The sequence below is a fragment of the Ruditapes philippinarum genome, unplaced genomic scaffold (assembly GCF_026571515.1).
Source record: "Ruditapes philippinarum isolate M1 unplaced genomic scaffold, ASM2657151v2 ctg2146_1_1_1_1, whole genome shotgun sequence".
NCBI classification, from domain to species: Eukaryota; Metazoa; Mollusca; class Bivalvia; order Venerida; family Veneridae; genus Ruditapes; species Ruditapes philippinarum.
In genome coordinates this window covers 71,868-94,484 of record NW_026859194.1, presented here as the reverse complement: position 1 = coordinate 94,484, position 22,617 = coordinate 71,868, and the positions used below count along the sequence as shown (strand labels likewise).

The following is a 22,617-nucleotide window of genomic DNA, read 5'->3' as shown; positions in this document are numbered from 1 at the left end:
CATTCTTATCACATAAGACAGGCACAGATTTTCGAAAATAATTTAAAATGCTCTCTCATTTTCTTATATATTTTCTACCGGTCTTTATATTTGCAAATGTACAAATGTGACAAAATAAACTTTCCTTCAACTACAGCCAATACAATACACCCGTCAAACTATAAAAAAAATACCAAAAAATCAAGCTTAACATGAGCGAAAATCATATCAACATGATATTTTTTTAAACAAAAAGATCAAGCAAAGTAATAATTGTGTATTTATCTTTTTTTCAAAGCATAATTTTATATCTAGAAAAATGCATATTTGGTTTCTGATGAGCAGACTTTCTTAAAATAAAAACTAAAAATGTAAATAAAGTGACTCCTTTGTCATAATTTCCCGTCACAATGCGGGGTGAGCAGTGGTTTTACTATTAATTTGATTTCACAATGCACTATTTTGTTTTGGCGCGACAATTGGCACACACAGTGATGAGCGTTTCTCATGGATTTCACAATCTAGTTGTTCGACCGATTTGGCCTTTATGTTAGGTTCATAAGTCCAGAAGTTTAAATCTCCGCTTTCCCTGGAAATGTTCAAAAACTTCAGACAGTGTCGTTTTGTGGCTTAGATCATTGATAGATAGATAGATAGATTTATTTCGGCATAAAGGAAAACATGTTGCATGATAAACAACACAATTTATGTTTAATTTGGAATGTGACCTGAGTTTTTGTTTAGACCCAACCACAATGGACTCAGTTTTACCTACGTGCAACGATAACTTATTTTAAATTAACCATTGAAATACTGAGGACAAATCTTCAGGTACAGACATTTCCACCTCAGATAAACTTTTTCCACAAACAAGTATTCTAGAGTCATCAGCATATAGCAATAGTCTATTTTTCACTACCGCTGACATGTCATTGACGAAAATTAAAAAGAGGGGGGCCCAAGGATTGAACCCTGGGGAACACCACATGTTATACTTGTCAGAAATAGAAGAAAAACTACCTGACACATCAACAATCTGTTGTCTCTCAGAAAGATATGACATTAACCACCTTATGATGTCATCACCGAGACCAGACGCTTGAAGCGATTCCAGCAATTTTAAATGTTGAAAATCGAGTACCGCCCCCGAAACTGGGGAGGTTGAGAGATGTTGTTCTAATTCATTATCCCTCATGTGCCCCCGAAACTGGGGAGGTTGAGAGATGTTGTACTAATTCATTATCCCTCATGTACAGACTCAACCAAACCGCAGTTTTCATGTTATTTTGCTGATTTTAGTGCTTCCGATGGATCACATTTTTCAGATATTTAGAATGTTTGCTTTTAAAATCGTTTTTGTGGTTCTGTAACATAGATATCAACGGACTAGAACCATTTTATGAATATGGTAGGACCTAAGTTTATGGAGGGCATTCGTTGCCAAAATTCCAGACATGTAAAGTGTTTCTTTTGAAAACTACTTGAAAATGTGAACGTGTATGTCTAGCATTTTTCATTGTTTTCCTGCACAGCAAATAACGTGCCTTTTAATTGAAGGCACCCGCTTTTAATTAACAAAATTACATGTAGATCTTTACAACTAACTTAACATGGAAAACAACAAATTTACAAGCTCATATCTGCCATAACATACAATACATAAGCAAGTTATCACACTTATAAATATCTATTTGTACCTAAGAAATACAAACGAAATGTAAAACTCGAATACAGAAAATAGAGTTTACGAAAACGTGTTTTCAGTTGTAGAACTACAAGAGTACGTTGTTTAATATGACAAAAGTAGATTCACAAAGTTAAACGATTTTAAGTCATGCTTGACGCCCGTCCCCTCTTTGAGTATTTACGAACTTATGTTACGAAAATGTACAGACAGGTTAATTACGTAGAAGTATTAAACAATTTGTTTCAAACTTGTTGTTTTTCTCTCTTTTAAAACCGCTATCATATATTCGGCAAGAAAATCACGGCACCCCCTTTTGGTACTTTATAAGACTTTATAAGATACTTCAAGGCCATAAGCTTCAAGTATATTAAAAAAGAATTTGTTTATACTCAAAATACCTTATTAAAGATTGCGCATATGTGTTACGGATAAGTACTTTCTTGATTTCGGAAAGGAAATCTCGGTGGCCGCTCTTAAAAATCCTATTTGTTTTATCAAATACTCGCATAGTTGTTGTTTAAAATGAAATTTGTGCCAAAACAATGTTCAATGATACCAATAAAAATATTGAGCTGTATTTGAGATTGTGAATAAAATTACTCGCTAAAAAGATGGTCATTTTCCCCCTAAATATTTCCAAATCGCCGATGTTTCTCAGGAAAATACGAGGTGTAGTAACAGAAAGAGCATCGGAACATGAGTCTATCTGATTTGTACGAGGGGAGCGTAGCCCTCGAGTATTAATAAGATTGCCGAGTGTTTTGATGTTCATTCTCTTTGTATCACAGTCAAACATAAAAACACGTTCTCTGTTGTCACAATATGAAACCCCCAAAAACAGTAACCAATGAACGAGCATCTGAATATGATATTGTTCCCTTTCTCTGCAGTCAGAATAAGTAAACCCAAGCAAAAATGAGTCAATCAATGGGCATTCTCTGGAGTGTGCGCACTGTTTATGTATATGTATACGATTTAATTCTGACACATTTTCGACAGAAAGGTCCCAAAACAATCATACAAATAATAAGTAAGTGCATAAGTTATCTTAATCATTTTGTATTAAATAACTTGTAAAATAAACAGTTTACAAGGGATGTAGCTTGTGAAAAAACTTCGAACAAATGCAACAACAAATATGTTAGGACGAATGCGGCGTGTTTTCCTTCAGTTTTATTTAGGGGAGAGGCACCGGCCGCAAAACTTTGTGAACTATTTTTGTCATATTGACCATGTTACTGTGTAAACGTACTCTTGTATTCTACAATTGTAAACACGTTTCCTTAAATTCTATTTTCTGTATTCGAATTCTACATTTCATTTGTATATTTCAGGTACAGATAGATGTAAACTTGCATATGTATTTAATGCAATTAAAGAACGAACTTGTAAATGTGTTGTTGTCTTTTATGTTAGGTAAGTTGTTACGATCTATATGTAAACTTGTTAAAATAAAGGCGGGAACCTTCAATCAAAATATTGGATTACGAGGCATATTATGTGCTTTGCACGGATACAATAAAAGTCGTAGGCATACAAGTTACGCATTTTTAAAAGTTATTTTTTAGGGACACTTTACATGTCTGGAATTTTGGCAACGAACGCCCCCCCCCCCATATTATTTAAGACAAGTAAAACACATTACATGGTATATCATCTATTTTGTTTTAGAGTGAGTATTATATAAAACAACTGCAGACGGCATAAAACAAAGACGAAAGACGTCGACAATCGCCGATCCTGAAGGCTAACATATATATATTAAACCACATACTACATCCGATTTGTCATGATTTATATTATAGACAAAATAAAAAAGATCAGAAATATTTAAAGTACATGTAATATTGATAATTTTGCTGTAGGGTTTAAGGAAATGGATTTGAAGGAAATGCAATATATTTATAATCGAGATTTGCAAGTGCGATTATTCTCTTTACATACGAAGAGCGCATGGATACGCACTTAAAATGTAGGCTAAAATTTTGCTTCCTTAAGATTTTATATTTCATAATATTATGATATAATGATTTTTTTAAAAATGGAATAACTGGAATGAAAGAGAGTAATGGAATTGGACTTTTTTGCAAAAGCTTGGACAGTTGACAGGTTTTTTTTTTAGTTTATTTCATGTTTGCTGTAATTTTCATAGCTTACACAGTTAGAATTTTAATTTAAGGAGATAAATAAGTTACAATGAATACATAAGGAAATGAAAATAATGGGATTAAGAGTATAAATAAAAATGGATTGCATTAAAAATATACAGGAAATTAAAAAGTTCTTAATACAAGATTCATTTTTATCGAGTGATATGAAAATATAACTAGTAGCCACTAGTGAATTATGATAATTTTCATACCACAATTTGTATTTTCTGTTTATTATTTATATTTTTTCTTCTTCTTTTTTTGACATTACAATTCGAAAGAATTCTCCTTAAATTTTGTGTTTTTGCTGAATTTAGAAGAAAGCAGTCCTGCAAGACACCAGTGAAAATGCAGAAGTATGTTTCACTGCAGTGAAAAATAAAAAAATACAGTGAAAATATGTGAAAAATGAAAATAAAAACGCATTTCATTTCATCACTTTTTATCAATATTTCATTTATAAGTATATAATAAATGGCATTTATGTTCTGTATTAATTTGTAAAAATAATATAACTTCGTTTAAATTTGGTAATAAAACAAGTACTAGGAAACAGAACAACTCTGAAGCGTTAAGGTGTTTACAGCAATATGATACTTAATTTTTCTTGAATCCTTTTTATAAATGTTTTATATCTTTATGTTACATGATAAAGTTTACCAGGAAATAATCTTCAATAAATGACGGATACAAACCAACAACTAAAATAATTTATCAAAAATTTCCTTTCGTTAGTAGTTTATGAAGTGTATATCATTTTTTATTGCTAGACGTTAATCAAGTCTTTCAAATTTCAAAATATAGAGAAATATTAATAAAATGTTGTAATGTTTGTTGGCTGTTTTTGCAGTATTAATCACCATATTTCTTTCTACTGCGTTAATAACGCAGTAAGACAGTGAGGGCTTTTTTGCTTATTTTGTAATTTACGTGCATTGCAAGTGCTGTTTGTTATATGTAAATTATTTTCTTTGTTCTCTTCACAATATTTTACTTTTCAAAAATATTTTCAAAAATTTCATGAAAATTAGCATGAATTTGAGTCCAACTGTAACTTTCCAACTTTAATAACAAAATTATCTAGCTCCAACATTAAATGTTCAAGGTGGTACGTTACGAGGCTATAGAGATTTTCGCGAAACAACATTAATTAATAAAGTTCAAAATAAATAAAGACACCAAATGTTTTCATGTAACACTTTTTTCGTATAGAGCTAGTAGCGTACAACTTTATTTAAAACTAATGAACCATGAAATCATTATGCCCAAGACATGCTAAAAAATTGTTTGTCAAAAACTTTATATCTTTATATTTTTTGTTATCATGTTACAGTTTCAAAAATTATACAAATTTTTCATAACATATGCTTGAACTAACTTATCCTGCATTTGCTCTGTCAACAATTGGTATAATTAATGAATAAGTATTTTGTATGAATTTCAAAAAATCATAGGGGTTATCATGGAACCTTAATGACAGGCATATGAAGGGCTTGTCAAGTATTAAAGCGTTGGCTACGGAAACATATGCAACAAATAAAATAGAATTTTTTAAGAAACTATTATGAACCTGGTAATCAACTTGACTGCCAAAAGACATTAAAAGGAAGGCAATATCTGATTGTTAATTAACATTATATTTTATATATTGTACCACCTCAACTAGAAATATCAACAGTTCAATAAATATAAAGACAACAATAATTTCATCTACATCCAAGCGTGAAACTAAACATTTTTATGACGGCTGCGAGACTTTAGCTTGTCACACGGCACAAATAATCACGGCGTGATCATATAATGTAAATACGGAATGAAAGTATAAAAGAATTAAATTGAAAATTTCATCAGTTATTGAGCTGCAAAGTACTGCTTTGTTTACATATGCGTTACCATTACAACACATAACTGCACGTTCATCGCTACTTCCTTCAGTATTTAATCTTAATTTATTATTGAAACAATATAAAACACATCTTTGACATTTCTAAAGAATTAAAAAATATGATATCTCAGCAGGCAACGTTGCACAGTTCAATTAGAATAAGATTTGAGGATTATTTTCAAAGTCGTATTTGGTTGAATTTTTGGTCGGTCTGATCGAATATCAAGCTTGATACGTCGGCAAAGGGGGAATACTAGCTATTTAAGTGTAACAAGCTTAATGACAGGCATAATAGTAATTGTGGCTTCGAATAAAACGTTTAACTAGAACGTTGGTGACTTTGGAGCCATATGAAACCCCAAAAAGAGCATAGAAAATATTTTTATGATCTTATATATGATTAATTTCTAACTTGACTTGCATATAGAGGATATTGAAAGAGTGTAAGTGCAATATTGATTTTAATTTAACAAGTTGAATAATTTTATATAATTGTACCCTTCATTGAACAAGTTGAATGATATTATTTATTCAACGAGTTCAATAAATTTAGTAAAGAACTTACACGAATTTAATATTCTATTCTTCACATACCAAAAAGAAAACGTTGAAACAGAGACATTTTTTATTGACGCGCTTGCAGTATAACGCAAACATTTAGCTTGTCTTTACACTATGATGTCACGTCAAAATATATTCACGGCCGTGCAATGCCATTTTTAATGTCGCAAAAGCGGCATGGAAATGTGATAATAAAAGAAATTGAATTGTATTTTTTTACAAAAATATATTTCATATCTATGTTATGTCGGAGGTACTGCAAGGTCCTCTCGTGAAGTTATTACTATGTTTCCAGCACAAAAGTATTCAACTGAACTTAGAAAAAATGTTTTACAGGTTATCGCTGTTAATCCTGCTTGGTTCGCTGTCATACAGTAGTGGCGCTGGAATAGTAAATCATTTACAGCTCGGCCGCATACACAATAGACTCCCAATATATCACCCAGGGTATGGAGTAACTACAATGATGCCTATGACGACGACCACGGCACCTCCAGCAAGCATGCCCATCAGTGATGAAGACGACTTCTTTGCAGCTGAAATCGGTGTCAGACTTCCGCCAAAAGAATGCGTTATTTCATATGACCAGTTTGTTGAACATGTGAGTTGTTGCATTCATCTTTGGCCAATCTGTACATGCAGAATGTTTGACTTTCTCTATTTTATTTGAGAATGACTTATTAATTCATTTTAAATTCAATTTATAATCGTATAGAAGTACTTTGATGTTGCTATTTCTCGTACTGTATTCAGCTTAATGTCTCGAGTATCAAATATTCTTATTTTACACAATACGCGAAATAGTTGAAGTAAAAAGTATTCTAATCAACAATATCTAGGGCTCTGCTGATGTTAATCAAATTGTTGCTCTAGGTTGTTGAGATGGACTGGCACTCCCCGTACTCTATTGACAATGACTATCCGATTAACAAAGGGGTAGCATTTAAGTTCAGCGTTGTCTTTTCCTTAGTCAACTCCACACACATTCGGAGGAGAGGAAGTTTGTGGTAAATATTGTAACCTGAGGAAAATCATTGAAATTTAAATACATAATGTTTTCAAATAATATTCAAACTTTAAAGCTTATTGATTCTTCATAGTTAACAAGTTGTCAGACATTTGTTCATTTTGATTGTTCAAGTGCATGCCGATCTTAAGCAAATGATAAATGATTGCTATATTTCATGACCAACGTTTTTAATTTATGATTAAGGTACGGTGAAAATTTACTGTTGTCTTTTTATCATTAAGGTACGGTGAAAATTTACTTTTGTCTAACAGCTTTATTAATAAATCTTTAAAATACAGCTATAAGGTCCAATCAATTTTGTTATAAATGTTAATTACTAAGAATTGATAATCATAATGTTATTGTATGGAATGTAATTTCAAATGGTTGTCTTTTACAGGGACGACTTTGAAATGAGATGTTTGTTTGCGGACGGTGAATTCGTACGTGTTGATAATGAAAAGGCAATTTTTGCCTCGGCTGGAGGTATTTACTTACATCAATAACGTTTGAAGTATAAAACGAAAATGATTTTGGTTCTACATAACATAATCGCTTAAATAACTGTTAACTATCGTTAATAATCATTAAGATTGATTTGTATCGGATAGCCTGGCTAATAAGGACCAATTTAAGGATGAATCGTCTCGTACTAAATTATAAAGTTTATTTTTCTTGCATGATCAGTCATTACGTATACGTGACTGTTCAAATGTTTCTTATCACTGGCATTTGACATTAATTGTTGAAGACTATATGTAACATATTAAATGCTACACTAATATCTTTTTTTTCTTCAGGCAATCTCTTCGCGACATCAGGCAGAGTTGATTACTTTGTTAGTTTTGATCCATCGAGATACGTCATCTTTTACATCTGTTACGACACGAACAAAAGTATAAGGGGAAGATGTCCAAACTCAGAGATCTTACTATTGCTCAAGGTAACTTTTCCCACAAAGTCAAGCAGTGTTTAGAACTTATTTTATATATATACTTCAAAAAACATTGTGAGCTAACATAACATCTAATAAGGCTGCATATTTTCTTGTGATAGGCGGTGGTCAGATTGGAAACATTGCAGTTATATCGACATTTTCTTCTGACATGCATCGTGCTTATGTTTTAACCTAATGCCATTTTTTTGAAATAAAGAAAAAGATATAAATGACTTTTATGACATTGTCATTGCATAAGCTATGATATTGTAGAAATCATGCAACTTCAGCAACCTGTTATCACTTAATTCTAATCGACTACAGTGACAATATCTACATTACGTTCTCTTGAATATCTGGAAGTTTTTTTTACATGTATATGTATATGGAGTGAAAACACAACGTTAGTTGCCTGACATTATAGAACTCAGTAGAATTTAATCGTCTTCCATCTAGATTTAACGTTGTGCTTTCATCTATTTTCTCTTTATATGATTCCCCTCCCTTTTGTTGCTCCGTTCTTACGTGTCTTATGGCCCAGTCCTACGTGTCTGTTTGGTGTTTAAGTAGCAAAATATGTTGAGGATCCGTTCAATGAAAGTCGCTCACTATTGTTGTTATATTAATCAGGATCAAAGAGAAACACAGATTGGCGACGATGGTATCAGAAGAGGTGACATAATTCTTAATGATATCCATTGGACGCTGATTGAAGAAACTTTCAAAAACTGTCTTGGACAACAGTTTGTGGATGAAACGGAACCACAAATCAGCTGGGTCTGGGACAAAGATGGTAAGGATACCTCCTGTAAAGTATAATAAATACTATGATTACATTTAGATAGTGAAATAGAGAGTGAATTTAAAAACGCTTAAGTTGGAAGGTCGCCAAAACTATGAAATGTTGCAGGCTTGTGTGATTTGGGATTTCTGTTGGCGGCAGTGTTTAACGCATGGTACCGTCTAAGCAACCAGCTAGATATGAAGAATTTAACACTTCAAGCAGTATCCGGAAAGATATGAAATTTTTGGTTTCTGCAATTTATCTGAATCACACTGGTGCTATATAAGGAAAAATGGGTTCAAACCCATCATCCCTGAGGTAACCTGAAGTAAAGGCAAACACGTTAACCACTAGGCCCCCGCTTCCCTTTTATTTATGCGAATAATAGACAACAGACTGTCAGTTTTATTTTTGCAGTAAACATGCTAACATTTTCCATCTGCATACGATCAACCTTGTTTCGATTTTAAGTGGTTTGATATGTACAATACGTATACACAAACACTTGACATAAATGGCTACATTAACCTCGTACGGTACGTAAAAGGAACTGAAAAAATGCAAGCGATTTATTTTTTATATATCTATTTAATCATATATATTTTCATTGTAGATTGTCCGAAACCACTCACACGACAGTTTGAAGAAGGAACCATGATGTAATTGAGTTTTGAACCAACACTTAAATAATTTTGTATTCGCACAATTAATTTCTGTAGTCAGAAACTTAACAACAGCACTACATCTCAGCTTGTCATTCTTACCTTTTGAGTTTCGATCATCGTAAAGTCAAATTTTGTATAGCATTTTACCTTGACTAAGAACGAATAAAATTCAAACACATTTGTCGTTGTTTTGTTTTCTGACTAGTCAGAGTTATTTCTCAACTTGTTAGCCTTACCAAAACGTTTTGTAGCTAAGCACATGCAAACATTCGACAATATTTGAAGTTTTTACAAAGATTCCTCTTGAAATGAAACAAAATACATATATATATAAATACATCACACGAAACAATGCTATGCCTTGAGAAACGTCTTTGTTTGTATTTAGACAAAGTCTTGGCATTTCGGAAGCTTTACTTCATTACTTGATAGAATATAACTTACTAAGCTACATTCCAAATTCGGCGAGAGTCCACTCTGTATATTAAAGAAGTGTCAGAAAATACAGCAAATGATTAAAAACAAATTAGTCTCTTGGTTACAAATATGAATATACAATTATACTCGTAACATTTACTCACATATTAATACTGTGAATACGCCTCTATATTGTTAGGTTGAATTAAAAATGATCATAGTATGACAACGACGTCAATGTCATGCAAGGAAATAAACCGATTATAAATATTTTTTTCTTTTGATTGTATGGATGAAATATTCAATGTACGATAAGACAAAGAAATACGTATACTCCTGTCAGGCTTTTTCTTTTACAAAATCTTTGCAAAGTCAAAGTTTTCACCGCTCAAGCTGGTGTTAGGGGGCTTGAAGGATGTCGCACTTTTTCATAATCCTTCATGTAAAGATGTAATTTTGCTGTTTTTAATGTTTTCGAGGGATCACTTTTTCCAGATATTTATCTATTTGAGTTGAGGTGTATCGATATCAACTGTTTTTTATGACTCGTTGACCCAAGACCTATGTAAATAAGTAATCACATTAAAATAATTCATCATTCAGGGTTTCATTCATACAACTACTTTATCTTTTCCACAAAGTACTTTGATTTTCTCACGATGTCTCCGTTAGATTCTTGCTACAAGCATTTTATCTCTTTAATAGATAATTCCTCGTAATTAAGATTTGTTAAAGAAACAAAAGGAAGAAGACTAGTTTTAAATCAATGATCAGGCGAGGACGAAGACGTATAAATCGCTGTTTATATTAAGAGAAGAACTTGAATGTACAAAAACGGTAGAAATAATTTTCTGTATTTGATTCATGAATAATAATATTTGTTAATTGATGAATTATGTAATGCATTACTTATTGCACGTGATTATACAACAGTACACATTAAGGAAGATGCACATAGCATATTACAACTATAAACTATCTGAGCAGACAAATGTTGAATTTTATCAAATGTTTAATATATAACAGCTATTATTCAGATTTTCTAGTTTTTAAAACAATATTTCAAGGGTCGTTATCACTTTATTATTAAGTGGTGGTGTAGTCTACCGTCAAAATCAGTCTACCCTCTGGATCACAGCAGTAAGCCACTTTGAATTCATCAGAGCCACCCCATCGTTGCTGGGGAGGCTGTCAATTTATTAACCAGTACTAAAAGCTTTCACGTTTGCAAGAAACTGATCTTTTTCCAGAGAGTAGGAAAATGTGTTCTTCTCATCATTACTATTGAGGAGCTGTTAAACTTCTGCAATTTCAAAAAGCTGTGGTAATCATAAAAGAGCTTTTGCAATTTATAACATTGATAATTCTTCTTTTGAATATCTACTTTACAGTATTGTTACGCAAAACATGCAACTTTGTATCAGCCGATCAACCCAGATCAGACTGTCAATTAAAGATATTAAAGATTGTCCATATGAGGGCATAACAGAAGTAGCATTGTCGCAACAAACAACTTCATGTATACCAGTCTTGTTTCATCCATGTCCACAGTTTTAACTTGCCTTTAAAATTTAATATCTAGATATGTTTCATTTAAAACCTGCTGCAATAAAGTGAAAATACATAGTTTAGGTTTCATCAGTTTTGATTAATTGAAACATATAATCTTATTTCAAAATAATTGAATCAATACACCTAAAATAACCTCAATACTATAATCTATAAGGAAAAATTCTAACAGTTTAAAATGTTGATAAACCGTCATAATAAAGTATTATACTTTGGGGAAAGCAAAGTTTCCTTTTATGTTACAGAATGTATTTTACATACATAGACTTGAATAGTTATCCACGTTTTCGGTGATAGTTTTCTATTACAAGAGATTTATAGCGAATACACCAGATATTGATACATCCCGTATTTATTCTTTGTAAACAAGCTATTTTTAGAACTATGCCAACACATGTTTTTTGTCAAGATTTTAGCAAGTACAGGGAGTGTCATCATACAATTTTAAAGAAATCATTTTTACACTCACTTTTGCATTCATCTGAACTAATAATGTCTTAACAGTATTGTTTCATCCTAAGTACAAACTTTAACTGCTTGTAAAGCGCATCCCTCTTAGCAGGCAGCCATGTTTTATTGTACATTTTGCACAAAAATTCTAGGTTGTGTTCAGAGTTCCATTGAGTGCACACAGTCAAACTGTGTGTGCACACATCATTTTAGTATGCAGCTGAGGAGTATATAAGCTTCTGTAAAATCAGCCGAGATTTTGAGCTTCAACTTGGGTTTTGAAAGTAAATTTTTCTGCAATTGTAAGTCAACTTTATTGACTTAAATTAATTTTACAATTTTGCCGTGTTGGGCCTTCTTTAGGGATTCTGTTTTTCACTATTTTATTGTCACATCCGTGTTATTTGAGCCGTGTGGCGGCTGTTAAAAGTCTCCCCGTACATTTAATCAACGATGTTATATTTTTGATCATTGAAGATCGTTCATCACGACATTATTGTTGTGTATATATTTTACATAGTATTTTTAGTTTCTTGTATCTGGCCTTTTTCATTTTGAGTGGTTCCAGTATTCCTACATAAATACTGTATAATCACCCTTAGGATATGTTGCCTGCTTTTTAAATTTGTCTTTTGACGTCTTATCTCTGATATGCAGGCTTCATTCCCTCTGATCCCCTTTCAAAATTCCATTTTATTTAGTTCCGCTCATTAATTTCTCGTTTAGGGCACACACATTCTTTTACTTGGGAATATATGCCGCTTTTTGTGGAATGACACTACTGTGTCACATTGAAGGTTCCATGATAGCCGCCGTATGAACACATCTGCGGATGCTTCTAAATTAAAAAATTCACCATTTTTGTGTTTAAATGTTGAATTCTGCTTAAGCCGGTGCTAAGGGGCGTGGACAGTAACTTGCAATTTCAATAACCGTCCATGAACAGGCTGAATCAAACCGAGCCTGAAACATTTTACAATTTTGCCGTACTTGACCTTCTTTAGGGATTCTGTTTTTCACTATTTTAATGTGTTTTTTTTCTCTTTTGCATTTATAAAAAAATCTTTTATCAGTCATTTAAAAGTAAAAGTTTTCATTTTGAAGTAAGGAATTTATTGTTTAAACTAAGGCTTGCTGACATATATGTTCTCAATTTTGAGCTTAATTACATTAAGCTAATTTAACACAGATAAATTTTAAATACTGCACTGCTTAAATTAGTGTTTGGATTTTGCTTATGTCATATGTGTTTTGCTGACTTTTTGATAGGATTTATTTCTCATATGATAATTTAGATAAATACTGAAGAAATAATAACATTAAAAATTACTAAATCTTAGTGTTTCTTATAAAAGAAATAGTTTAAGTGAAGGTATAGGTAACTTAACCCTTAAGTTAGAAACTTCCGATTAAGCTTAGCCGTATTAAAGCCACACTACCACCCCTCCCCCGACTTTGTCCAGAAATAACTTGAGCAGATCCCTTTGAAACCAACTAAGAGATACTTAAGCCGGCCAGAGCGCAACAATATAAAATGTATAATTGACTAGATTTGAACGATATTCCTCACAAAAATTATTAAATAATTACATGGTTGGCCTTAATAAATATAACAATCACCAACTTCATAAATTGGGCCTTTTAGAAATGACTCAAAATACCAAAAAATAAATAAATAAATAAATAAAAAAAAAAAAATAAAGAAGCTACCGATTGACAAGTAGCTTTCCTTAAAAGTATTTGACTTTCAAATGTAAAAGTGGGACAGTACAATCAAATGTAAAAGTGGGAGAGTACAAAAAATAAAAAATGCGGTTTTGAAAAATAAGTAGGTTAAAGTGTTTGCCTTTATTTCGTAGTTGTAAATTTTCTTAAACGAAACTAGCTAATAAAAGCTTGGAATGAATCTTCATAGTAATATGTAAGTATATTTTATTGTTGCTAAATGTTTTAATTAATTTACTTTTTCTAATATAAATCGTATGTTCATTAGGGTAAGTATTTGATAATATTGCTAGGTTTTAACTATAATTGATTATTAATTTTATAAACAAAGTGGCAAATAACAAAGTGAAAGTAAAATATCAAAGAATATGATGTACTTATACGTATAAAATATGTAATCAATTCATCATTTTAGTGGTGCTGTTGTATTCATTTTTCGAAAATATACGTCAAACATTTTAGTAAATCAGACTAATTATAATTAGAAAATTGGTTCAGAATAAAATTATTCTGTATTTTGTTTTATCTCAACATTGCATTTTTAAAAGACCGTGAGCTCAGGTCAGAATGTCGTCATTCTAATGTTAATCAAAGACGGAATATAAATTAATGTCGAGTCCAGAAGCTTGAACTGAGTTATATCAGTAAATGTTGAAAAATGTTTAAAATCATTTTGCTCTGAAGTTGTAACCATCATTTTTCAAATTATAATTTCAACTGTTCAAGCATTGTCAAACTGATATACCAATGTATTTACCAGTGTTATGGTAAACGCATATGGTAAACTAGTGGAACTGTTCGTTCGATTCAATCTGTAAATTACAATTTTATGATTTTTGTAAATATGTACATAAATGCTAAAGTGGTCCAACTTCTTTAATCCATCTCTTCTTTGGTCAATTATAAATCGAACTTGTTTAAATATTGTTTTATTTGTTTTATCAGAGGTAAATAAGATAGTGACTTCTCTGAGAGAAGTCTTGGTTTCAATTTTATTGCAATTTAATAAATGGTTCATATATCTTTTCTGAATATTAAATCCTTCTAAAGCTAGTATAAGAAATAGTGAACGGAAGCAATTATTTCTCTTATAATGTTTATGAAAACATTCAAAGTGAATCTTCGTTATCTTATGTTCATTATTAGCATGTTCGAGATCTTTATCAGCTAAGTGCTTTTTTAGTATATTTTTATATCTAGAATTATTTACCCAACAGGTCGGCGGTTTGTTTCATACTACTATTTTCACAAGCATGTTGTTATGGTGCAACTTTTAGAATGAGAAGCCCAAGACTCTTCTACCCTCGTTTTCTTTCACATCACAATTTCTACTCACCTACTACAACGCCAGTAAGTAAAGGCACCACACCAGAAATACTTAAACCTAATAAAGAGGAAGATGTCCAAGCAGCAGAGAAAGGTGTTAAAGTTCCATCACATGAGTGTGTCATTTCGTGGGACAATTTCAAACAACATGTAACGTAAATTTTGTTAAATTTTATTAGTATCGTTTTTTTAAGGATTTTTTGTATTCTTGATATAGATGTATAACGAAATCTTAATCTATATTTCTAGGTATATTGACTGCATTGTTTCTAATTTCTTTATCATTTTTTCATTCATCAGCTGGATTAAAAAATCAATTTGAATTTCTGAAATTCTCTATGTATATGATTTAAAGCAACGTTTTATAGAATTGATAATATAAAAGACTATGAATTGATGATATAAAAACAATTCAAATATATAGCTTTGTGATCAAAATAACTTTTCCTTTAAAAGTTGTATTAAATTTACACTTTCATGTGAAATCAAACTATGTTTTTATTCTTTTATTTACTGTAGATAATGCATTTTACATAGACTTTATAAGTGTTAGTACGTATCGTTGTATCATAAAATATTGTATGTTAAGCTTATTTTTCATTCTGGTGAAAAGATTGATGGGCGAGATTTAGTAGACATCTATGGAATAAACAATGACGATTCTGTTGTCCCAGGGACATCTTTTAAGCTATCTGCACTTTGGACTTCAGTAAATGATACATATGTCAGGAGAAGAGGAAGTACTTGGTAAATTTAAATATAATATATTATAATATAATATAATAATTAATAATACAATGGTATATAATAGTATAACTATAAAAATGTTTGTTTAATTTTGAATTTTAGAAGAACGTTTGCCGCACCAAAGTCCATGTATACTATATTGTATGCTCGATTGTAACAAACAGATTGTTACCTTTGTAGTATTTCCAAATATGAATAGGAATAAATGTCAAACGTCTTGATTCAAATGCAAAGCTTTGCTGTCATTGTTCTTATATTCGTTAAGTCACATCTATGATAACGAGGTTTTAACTATTACCATCTAACAATTTCAGAACTGAGGGAAAATCAAATGATTGTAACAGTTGCCAACATTTTCTGTTAGTATTATCATTTCAGGAATACCGCTGCAAACCGATGTGTATTCCTTGATGGGTTATTCGCTCGAATTGACAATGCACGTGTCATACTTAAGGGTCCTCTTGGAGGTACATATACTTATATATTATCGCTTTGAAACAAATTTTGAGGCGTAGATAAGTGACGAAACACAGTATAAGGTCGAAAATGTTTTTCACCATTTCACTTCTTTATCTAGATGGTATTTTTCGATATTCAAAATAACTATAAAATTTGTTTTTGTTGATAGTTTTCAGGAAAGAAGGTATTATTGAGCTTTAATTCATTGTAAAACTTGGTATTGTTCTGATACATAATTACGCTATTTCTAGAAACATTTTACATTCTTGGGTTGATTTTGCAGGCCTATTTTTGTAATAAAGTCTTGATTTATCACGAAAACTAGCTTAGCTAAGCTCAAACTTTTCATTAACATCTTTAAAATTTTCATTTGAATATTCATCTTTATATTTTAAGACAATATGATTGTGTACTTTGTGAGCTCTGATCCAGAGAAATTTGTCATCATTCACGTTTGCTTTGAATCACAGAGAATAGAAAACGGGAGATGTCCAAGTACTCTTACACATATAATGACCAAGGTATTTATTTACATCTCGTCTGCACAAATTTATAGTAACGATTAAACGATTGATTGTAAACTATGAATGTACAAAAATACAAAGTGAACACATTCATTATATTATAAAGTGAAGCACTGGAGTTTGTATTTAAAACGAAGGTAATTTTTAATAAAAAAGATGAAAAAGAAAAGTCCTTCTTTAAGTCGTAGGTAAACAGTTTTGGTAACAAGTTGTATTGTTTTCTAAAAATATTTAATCTGCATGTAACATAATAACGAAAGCTTTATAAGACATTTTACTTCCCTGTATTTTTGTGAGCATATCTATTAGTATATGTAATCTTTTCCAACTAATTACATTACAAAAATAAACTTTAAAAAGCAAGAAAAGTTAAAAATGCCAACTTATGACTCTCAAGAATTTCTTTAACATGATACAGATATATCTGTCTTCAAATACGAGTGAGTAAACTGAGTTATGTGTTGCTAAATCTACTTAGTCAAATATTTTGGTAAGGCCATTTATTGAGACACTTTTACAAATACATAGACGGTGTCATAATATTGGTCTTCAAACTGACGAGGATAAAAGAAGGTTATTTGCTTAATATCAAATATATATTTGTCCTTTAATGTACTGAGAGACGTGTTGCTAAATATACTTAGTCAAATATTTTGGGAAGGCCATTTATTGAGATACTTTTACTAAGACATATTGTTGCTCACTTTATATTGGTCTTCAATCTAAAGGGGATAAAAGAACGTTGTTTTTTTAAGTAAGATAGTAGAACATAGGCCGGGATCAGTTTTAGATCTTGAAAACCGGTAACCTATGTAACTAGAGTTAGCTGTTTTTTTATTTGATTTAATGAAAGCATTCCTTTTTGCCTAAAGATATTTGTACTCCATAATCCGGTCCATGAACTACCTGTTTTATTATGCATTTTTATTTTTTATTTTTACCGATGAGAATCTATCTAAACACTATTTTTGTTTTAACATTATTTGGCTGGAGCAACCGTTGCTGTATTAACTCATGGATGTGAGAATTTACGAATTGTCATTCAAATATACAAAACAAAATCAAGTTTATCATTTTGTTGTCAAAGGATCAACGTGATACTCCAACTAATAACGAAGGTATCCGAGAAGGACCAATCAGGTTGAATGACATCCCTTGGTCCCAGATTGAAGACGACCTCAAAAACTGTTTAGGACAATTGTTTGTTGACGATACACAGCCGCAGATATATTACACGTGGAGAAATTCAGGTTTTATGACTTCTGTTTCATATGAATACATGTATATAAATTACAAATACGATTTTATTAGCAAAGAGTTTATTTCAAGTCAGCGGTCCAGCAGTCTTATATTACATATTTTATTATAAAAAGTAAGACGTTTTTATAAAATATTTACCAAGTGCTTGCTATAAAAGTTTCAAGTGAAAAAAAACATTACTACATCTTAGGTTTTTATTTACTATTTAGCATGCCCCGTACCAGGAACAGATGCCTTTGAAAAAGGAGTTTCGGGATAGTTTTGACCTAGTCCTTACAATATAATTGCTGTAGACATGGCCATATAACAACAGCATACTGTTTTGTAAATTGGTAACTATGGTGACAAAGTACAATTTTGTATTTAACAAAAAAATTGAAATATTTAATTGAATAAAAGATTGTTATGAAACTGTACAGAATAATTTTATTCCTGCTTACAATTTAAATATTTGTCATTAACCGTTTGGTACTTTTTCCACAATAAATCAATGTCATATATTAACCAAACTGCTTACACACTAAAACTTGCTGTTGTATGAATAGCAATGTTTCATCTGATAGAAATTTGCCCTTAAATAAACTTTTTCGATTCAAATAGTGTTTAATAATTATAAGCAAATAATGCTTGTTCCATAACAAAACTAGTCGTTAAAAATCTAGATTGGTGCCTACATTATATTATACCAGAGTACATACCTGTTTAGATATTTACCAAAAGTCATATTATGACACATGTCATATTACAAAAGCAATTGCATAAAAAACAACAATCAAAAATGTTTCTTTATGTTATTTAAGTAACACTATTGCACCATTTAATTTAATTTAATATTAAGAATTTGATATTAAATATATAAACATTCTTAATTCCGTAGAAAGTACATTTTATAACAAAAGCAATTGGGATTCTTGTGAGTATAATACATTCTTATTTTTACAAAATTGAAAGATAGTATTTTCTTGTACTATTACGTACACAATTGTATAAATTACATAACGCGGAAAACATTAGCAAGCGGAAACTATGTGTGAAAAATAAAACAATTGCCGTTGGCATTAAAAGTTTAGAATATAGCGTAAATTTTCACATTTGCTCAGTTTAAATATTTAAGTTACAAAATAAATGTAAGACAACATTATGCCATTTTTTTGCCTTAAAGGACTTCAGAATAAAATGATGTCAAACAAAGCCTAGTGATTTACCTTGGTAACAATCACAACAAATTACTAATTAGAGATAATAGTTTTGATATAAAAATCATTTTTAAGATAATGTAGATGGAGAAAAAGTCACAGCCATCACTAAATGTGTAGAAATTTCATAATTTGCTGCCTTATCCCAAAATGTATTGTTTAATTTTTGTTCATAATACAAAATGTAATTATATAGAATAGATATGTTTCAACCGATTGTAGAAATTGATCAATTGAATTCATATGCAATGATACTAAGGCGGAAATGAATATTTATGAGATCAAATGTTTTATGTGGTATTTCAAATGTGACTTTCAATGCCTAAAGTAAAAATATGTACTCCTGGTTTAACATAACTGCACTAGATATATTTTAAGATAACTGACAGACTTCTAAAGGAAATGAAATTTTACTTTTTACATACTGAAATGAATTTTGTCAATTTAAATCATGAATATGAAGATTTTTTTTTTGAAGATGGAGGAGAAGAAAAACTTATGACGCAACATTATAAATATATCTCGAGTGTCCATAGCTTTCTCAATGAAGAACAAAACAGTTAAACAAACAAATCAGAAAAATGGTACTGTTTAAAGATTGTGTAGTATTTATAACTTTTAACAAGTATAGGATTTATAATCATAATTTGATTTTCCAAACAAAGTGTGTATATTTTTTGCAATGTAAAATTATTTATTCAAATCAGAAAGGGGGCAACTCTGTCGCAATATGGAAGTAAACTGAAGATTTACTCTCTCCCTTTCCATATCATTTGATGAGAGAGAATTGATAAATAAACAATTATTGCAACTTGAGAGTTAAGTAAATTAATACATACATACAAATACTTCAAAATAATGTCCATGCAAAAAATACAATACAATAACATCAGTGCAAAAAACGTATAGCATGTTCATAAACAAAATCAAACAATTACACGATTTGCATTAATACGATAAAGTACAATCATGTACGTCACGTTTCCGTATTTCGAATGAATCATATAAATCATTGATCATTAATCATTAAGACAATAATTATTTTTTTCCATTTTCAGTGAACATGATGATATCAAATTTGTTAATATGTTTGAGTTTAATATTTCATAAGTATATACGCAATATTTGAGTCATGATAATAATTACAGTTAAACAAAAAATTGAATTCATATATCAAAATGCTTTCTTTACCAGCGTTTTGTATTGACCAAAATCCAAAATTTGGGACAACCATTTTTTTTAAATAACGTTTATCATAAACCCTTGTTTTATTTGATAATAAAATACCAACACAGAGCCGTTTTAATAATAACAGCGAAACTATGTTTATCATTTAAATATACGTCAGTATGACTACTAACTTATATACATTTGTATAACGATTAGCATTGTAGCATTAAAGTTATATTAATATTATAAAGAAATGATTGCCTGTACTTGAGAATAAAATTATAGCCTTTTCTAAGGCTTGATGTGCCTTTGAGTATTTTCATTACTGATTTAATTGAGCACCTTTCCAGATATTCTAAGAGGAAATCAAAATTAAAAAGTTTTTGAAAGTATTTTTTATATAGTTTCATCCGATTGAGAAAATGTTTGTTGCTTATCACATGAACAACTGTGCTGTATGTGAATAGTTTTTCAGAAGCTAAGTTAAAACACAGTTGTAGCAATTTGACTTTCATACAAAATAATAATTCAGTATGAATTTGTGAACGGCTAAAACGCAAAAGAGTCAAAACAGTGTCCGGACAAATAGCCAATGAGTACTAGTACAGTACAAGTTTGGAAACTGTAACAGTACATCGGACATAAAAAGCTTTTGAAAATTAAAAAAAAATGTATCTAGGGGGGCCTAAATAGGCTATTTAGAGAACGTTAATTCACACTACATGGGAATTATATGGATGATTGGGAAATGTGAAAATAATTGAGTTTTAATGTTTTTGTGCACGTAGGCGCATTTATAGTGCCTTTGTCGTAAATATATCTTCTGCCGCCTACGCATTTATCGTCCTATCATTTAAGCAGAACTCTTACATGCGTTTGCTAACATTTTACCATATTTGTAAACTGTCCAAAATATATGAGCAATGTAAGATTTCCAACAGGATTATCGGCTGCATGCAGAGTAGTGAGTCATCTTGAATAGCTGAATGTTCCCATTTCCAGATTATTGGCATTGATATCATATCAATGTCAATATGATCGCTTGCACAAGTCTGGGAATCCATGGGAGACTCCTATGTGCACAAATAAATACAAATATAGAATATATCAGGCAATGATTTCATCAGCTTTATTTAGACAAATAGTCAGATATTGGTAGCAGTGGGTGTTCTTTGCATTATATTATGAACGTAATTATCATTGAAACTTTAAAGTTAGGAAATAAATCAATAGATGAACAAAATAAGTTTTTGAATTTAATAAATAAGAAAAGATTTTTAAACTTTACAAAGTTGATTGTAATATGCACCCGGAATTGTCCTTTTAAATTTTTAAAACCTAATCTTATCATAAATATGACGTGTTCTTACAACCTTTACAGGGAAATATCCCCAAACGATTTCAACAAAAAATAAAAAGACACTCTGGGTCTGTTCGTAAGAAATAATATTCCCTAAGTATTTAACATTGAAAACACTGCGATCTGTCTGATTTATTTCACACCGTTTTCATTTTTGAGAGTCCAAAAGTCATTCCATATCACATCCCATATAGCTTCAATTAAATTTTTGCAGTCTAAAATCCATATCAAATCCTTCTTGTAATTGAACAAAGTTCTGTCAAAATGCCAAAATATTGTGGTGTAAAATAAAGAGGTCATTAGACACGAGAATGATTCTACAGCTACAAACTTATATCAGACTCGACTAGCACCTCGTCCAATATAGTTTCGACACCTATGCAGCATAATTCCGTATTGTACTCAACAATGTACATTCACCTCTTAGAATCAATGATTTTAGGATACTGAAACATACTTGATCATTAATTATCTACAAACTTTTTTCTTTGTATATTAATAGAAGCTGAGCATGCATGCTTATAAGAACAATCGAAACTGTTTTTGAAATTACTTTTTATCACTTAAATTGACTCTTAAGCATATCCCATGCCTAAACGAGAGCGCTTATCTTCTTTCAAAACTAAAAGCGGTTGAAAAAAAGAATGACCCGATGAATCGGAAATAATCTGGATACTGAGATGCAACAGGAACTTCAATTGAAAGTTAAATTACTTTGATCTTTTAAAATAATTGACGTTCCAATTTTGGAAAGTTA

The 22,617-nt window shown here is 30.8% G+C and overlaps 2 protein-coding genes across 2 annotated transcripts; both read left to right on the top strand.

Annotated features, from left to right (window-relative positions):
• Window positions 1-3,564: 3,564 nt before the first annotated feature.
• On the top strand, window positions 3,565-9,835 carry LOC132755573 (uncharacterized). The gene is made up of 7 exons (XM_060746458.1): window positions 3,565-3,638; window positions 6,599-6,863; window positions 7,136-7,269; window positions 7,672-7,757; window positions 8,072-8,214; window positions 8,839-9,001; window positions 9,606-9,835. Coding segments are annotated over exons 1-7 (843 nt in total). The 5' UTR covers window positions 3,565-3,636; the 3' UTR covers window positions 9,656-9,835.
• Window positions 9,836-15,033: 5,198 nt separating this feature from the next.
• LOC132755568 (uncharacterized) lies at window positions 15,034-18,393 on the top strand. Its single transcript, XM_060746454.1, has 6 exons — window positions 15,034-15,294; window positions 15,758-15,891; window positions 16,270-16,358; window positions 16,747-16,871; window positions 17,962-18,124; window positions 18,344-18,393. Exons 1-6 carry the CDS (start codon window positions 15,097-15,099, stop codon window positions 18,391-18,393), a joined length of 759 nt encoding a protein of 252 aa, XP_060602437.1. The 5' UTR covers window positions 15,034-15,096.
• Window positions 18,394-22,617: the final 4,224 nt, after the last annotated feature.